The sequence below is a fragment of the Dipteris shenzhenensis genome, chromosome 28 (genome assembly GCF_047967505.1).
Source record: "Dipteris shenzhenensis isolate YYH24624 ecotype China chromosome 28, Dip_SZ_1.0, whole genome shotgun sequence".
Taxonomy (NCBI): Eukaryota; Viridiplantae; Streptophyta; class Polypodiopsida; order Gleicheniales; family Dipteridaceae; genus Dipteris; species Dipteris shenzhenensis.
In genome coordinates this window covers 15461092-15466079 of record NC_141623.1, presented here as the reverse complement: position 1 = coordinate 15466079, position 4988 = coordinate 15461092, and the positions used below count along the sequence as shown (strand labels likewise).

Sequence of the window (4988 nt, the reverse complement as noted above, 5' to 3'; positions counted from 1 at the left end):
ATAATTGTATTGCTTGAATGTCTGTAGTGTAGATCTAGTGTGTCCATACAATTGGGCCTCTCTTATATAGAGAGTGAAGAGTCACACATGAAAAGGTGTGTACTCCAAAGGGTATGTGCATGAAGAGGTGTGTACCCCTTGTGAAGGGTGTGACCCTTGATGAGAGGGTACATTACAATAGAAATGTCTCTTCAATAGGATGTCTCTTGTGAAGGGTTGTGCCTCATAGGAAGTGTCCCGTCGAAAGGGCATACCTTTCCACAAGTGTCCATTCATCAAACCATCCATAAGTCTAGAAATAGAGAAAGGAATACGTCACAGATCGTGACATTGGAGATCTCATAAACATCCAGTCACTTGTACATTGGAGATCTCGTAAACATTGTATCCCTCATCCCGAACCTTGACAAACAAAGTCTTTAAAACCCTGTGAACCGATTGATCCGAGATCATAACACATTCAAACTGGAATGTAACATTCTGTATGCTTTTGGGTTCATATATTATATGTATAATTAGCGAGGGTTTTGTTTTTTCAATTGTGTGCACTGCTAAAGTGCACGATGCTTGAGCTCATGTTACCTTCAAGCCACAGTATTATGCTTTTTATTCTCATATCTCCTTTGCCTCATTTTGTAGCACTAATGTTGATGATTCTAAACATGAGACTCTGATCAAGATAGAAAAATATGGTGTCAAACAGTCTCATGTTTGCTCTTAATTTTGGTCTTTGAGTAATACTAAACTGACTGTTTACTTTTTTGTATAACTATAATAGGCTTCAGTATTCTTTCTGAACTAGAACCCTCCTCTCGTAAGCAGGTATGTGGCAAAGGTAAATTGATTTGGCCGGATGATGATAGTTATGCAGGCCTTTCATCTATAGAATGCATGTGTGGCTTGCTTGGGCCAACGTTGGTGACATGGGAAGCAGGGCAAGATGAGCAAAATTTCGACCTGGAGCATTATCTCAGTGATCCGGAATTGCAGCTGCGTCAGATAGAGATGCCATTCATTGAACAATTGAAAATTTTTAGCGCAACGAGACATTCTACAGGAGGAAATAAACTACAAAAGGTTCTTGAGCAGGCGTCAGATTTTCAGCACTTGCATGCTGGCTTTTTTTCAAGCAATGGTACCAGCACAGCTGTAAACAGTGCTGTTCCAAGAAATAGCAGAATCTCATATTCTGAAGATGTGCTTGATTCCAGTGATGGATTGGAAGCTCACCAGTATCTGATAGTCAGGGCAAACTTAGCGGCCTTGGTTTCTGCTGTTCAAAGGTAATTTGGCTTTCTGTTATCTTTCGACTCTTCTTTTGATTACCTTTAGGCATTTTTAAACGTTGAATGGCTGTTAACAGATGTAAACGTCCAGTAATGGAGATAATGGTTGATAGTTTTCCTGAAATTAAAAAAGAACGACCCTCCTGGGAATTGGTGGCGATGGCTCTCATGAGCTCATATGATCGTTGTAAAAGGGCTACAGGTAAAATTAGCTTGCCCCATGTGCTAGTTGGAGGAAATATTAACGTCAATACATCTGGCTTCTGTAACCATAGCAGAGTGAGCCCTTACACGAAGTTAATTTAACAGTTGTCATTTTATTTTTTGCTTTAGAGAGGAACTCAAGCATTCGAAGCATGTTCACTGCAGGATTTGCTGATCCCAACATAGATCAGCAGCAACCTGAGGTGGTACCGGACATATGTCAGGGGCAGAAACATGCAAGAACTGATGCAGTACTCCCACTTGAGGATGATCAGGATCATGATCTTGATAATGTGAAATCACATAACTCAACTTTGTCAATAACAAACAAAGTAAGTGCTGTTATATAACTGAATTTGTTAAGGCAGCCCTTTGGTTCCTTATTTGTCTTCTTTTAGTCGCCAAGAAGACCAAGTTTGTCCTCCTTGTTTTGTGTAAAATGTATTTTTGCAATCTGATTAGCTAAAGGTGATACATCTCATACATATGCAATATTAAGTAGCTCTTTGAAGTTTGGTCTGACTGTTTTGTGATAGATAATGATAATTTTTTCCAATCTGATGATAAAAAAGTAATGCATCTTATATATATGAGGTTTCTAAATATTTCTAGAGAAAACATAATTGCTTATTGTCAGACACTATTTGGTATTAGGGCATAAATTTTTGTACTTTCCTACAAAACATGCAAGTTACTAAGTATGGATAGCCATTCGAATGTTATAAGCTGATGGATCTTATTTTCACGAGCGACCACCTGCTGTTCTTTTTGCGGGGAAGGGCAAGATTAACAGTATCTTCATGTACACTTGTCTTTTCAAAGCTGACAAGGTTGTGTTGTTTGCAGGTGGAGACTAGTACTAACATGAAAACACAAATTTCACGAGAAGTCTCAATGCCAGATTGCGCCCACTTATCTGCAGATGGTAATCATACTTTGCGTGAGAGGTCTGAATCGACGGTGGACTGCTCTTCAAGCCATTTGCAGCTCAGTTCATTTCCTGATTTAGTTACTGGTTCGCAATTGCAACCACATCCAGGCCAACTACAGCAGGCTCAACAATTTGTACCTGGGTCCAATCTGCCTCACGTTGGTAGCACCTCAGACATTGAGGAAGAGCAGTTTTATATTGAGGAAGTTTGGGAGCCAATGGAGAGTCCCCGTATGGGAGAATTTTACCCGCCAGCATCGTGGGGAGCTTGAGGATTAGGCATGCATGTGGTTCATACGAATCCCTAGAGTCGATTGCATTATTAATTGCACTGTTGAGGTTATCTATGGGACATACTATTGCCTACATGTAAGCCAGAGATAGAATAATTTGTTTACATGATGAGTATATATAGCTTTGTAAGACTAGAATAAGTCCGATCATACACATTTAGATTTTTTGTTGTTCTAAAGATGATCAAGTTGAATAAATTCAAAAGGCCTGCCCTAGAAGTTGAGAGGAGAAGAAGAAGAAGAAGAAGAGAGAGAGAGAGAGAGAGAGAGAGAGAGAAAGGGGGTAGAGAGAAAGGGGGAGAAAAAAATGGGGAGAGAGAGAGGGGGGGATTAAAAAATGGGATTCAAAATAGCAAAAAATCCACATCATTTTCGCTTTCTTAAAGAGAAACACCTTTACTAAAGCCTTTCCTTCTCAGGGCAGGCCAAAAAACTACAGATAAAATAAAAGAGAATGAAAGAGAAGAAAAAAGAGGTAAACAAAAATATTTAAGAAAAACAAAAGGAAGACATACCTAGCAAGCAAGGCAACACTTATGTCGTCATCAGTGCCCAAGCATAAGCAACTATACTAGGTTTGTAAAGACCCGCGGAGTCTCTTTGTATTTTGAAATTTTCCTTTTTTCTAAAGTTTCGGCATGGAATAGCTAACTCTGCAATAAACATCTTGACTGATGCTAGGATTCTTGTCTATGATATTGTAAGGCTTACTTTTGAATCATCTTGATGTCTAAATGTTAGTAGTGAATGGGATTCTCTTAGCTTGCATCAAAATATGTACTCATATTAAATAAAGACATCAAATTGTTTTATTTTTTGTGATGTTCACATCCTAGTTGATAAGAGAAACCACTCAACAGCACGAACAAGATTTTGAGTAAAGAGTTGGCATGAGAGGTATAAACTATGACAACATATGTAGTTCCATCTTGAATTTAGAACAATGGAGATCACACATGTCCATCATCAGGGAATAGACGTTTATCGACTGCTACCAGAGGCACAACTATGAATGACTAGTTGGCATATTACACACCAACTAACTCTCAAGAAGAAAAAGTCGCTAGCAAGTTTGGAAATATGTTTGCTACCACCATTTTAAGTAACTGAAACACTTGACACCTTTGTTATAACTCTTTATCTGTATTTTTTGGAGACATCATATGATAGCCGTGTGTTTATTACTTGCTTCATTGATTTTAATTCACACAGTACTTCTTAGGTCCGTTGATACGTACATGCTCTCACCAAATAACCCTGCATGTTGCATTGTGAAGGTGGTGCTCTTTGTGGCGTATCATCTATAAACATCTCACCGATGACACAGGGCAGTGCCAAAAAGGAAGGGCAATTTTTAATTGGGGGACTTACTATCCATTTACAGAGAGGGGGGGTTAAAAATACTTAAATAATATAATTATGGTATGTACATGTATATTATTAATAATACAGGTATTTCAAATGTGTGGGGGTTTTAAAAATACTTAACTAATATAATTATGGTACGTACATGTATGAATAATAGGGGTATTTCAAACGTGTTCTTGCTCACATGTATTACATGGTTTCTATAGAGTGATCACCATGGGGTTTCCACCCATAGATTTTTCCATTCACATGTCCATGACTAGCTCTCTTGGCCAATTAAGAGCCAATCCCCAAAAGGATTTAGGTCACCAGGGGATGAGCATTTTCTGAGCAAAATCTTCCGAGCGTTCGAGTGAAGGAAAAAAAAAGCTTCCAACTATGCAAAAGTATGGCAAAAATGGATCAGAAGTAAATATAGTTTCACTAAGAAATATGCAAAGTATTATAGCAATACCTATTTTATACACGAATCTTTACGTGAATCTTTGGGAATGGTGAGAACAAAATGGGATGGCTTTTGAAGAAACCCACATGTAGAGTAGACTTCTCCATGAAATTTCCCTTATGATCCTTCTTACAACTTTTACTTAATAGGGGGTGACATTGAAAAATCTCTCTCAACCTATCTTCATGAAAGGGCTTCTCCAAAGAAAACTCATTGAAGCAAGCCATCAAGGTAGTTTTGCCAATGAAACTCCTTTGAAGTAGTTTCGCTGGCGAAACTACCTCAGCGAAACTATCTTGGACAGCACTTTTAAAAGTGACATAACTTTCACATCCAATGTCCAAAATTGTCATTCAGCCACTCAAATTGATCGAAAATCCCCATTTGAGCACATCTATGGGGTTATATTTTGAAAAATCTTGCATATATAGTATTAAATATTACATGTATTTTATGAAAGC

General features: G+C 38.1%; 1 protein-coding gene across 1 annotated transcript; it reads left to right on the top strand.

The window, feature by feature from the left end:
• Positions 1-874: 874 nt before the first annotated feature.
• Positions 875-2787, top strand: LOC147883243 (uncharacterized). Its single transcript, XM_087400119.1, has 4 exons — positions 875-1283; positions 1364-1488; positions 1656-1822; positions 2337-2787. Exons 1-4 carry the CDS (start codon positions 892-894, stop codon positions 2691-2693), a joined length of 1041 nt encoding a protein of 346 aa, XP_087256245.1. The 5' UTR covers positions 875-891; the 3' UTR covers positions 2694-2787.
• The last annotated feature ends 2201 nt before the right edge of the window (positions 2788-4988 follow it).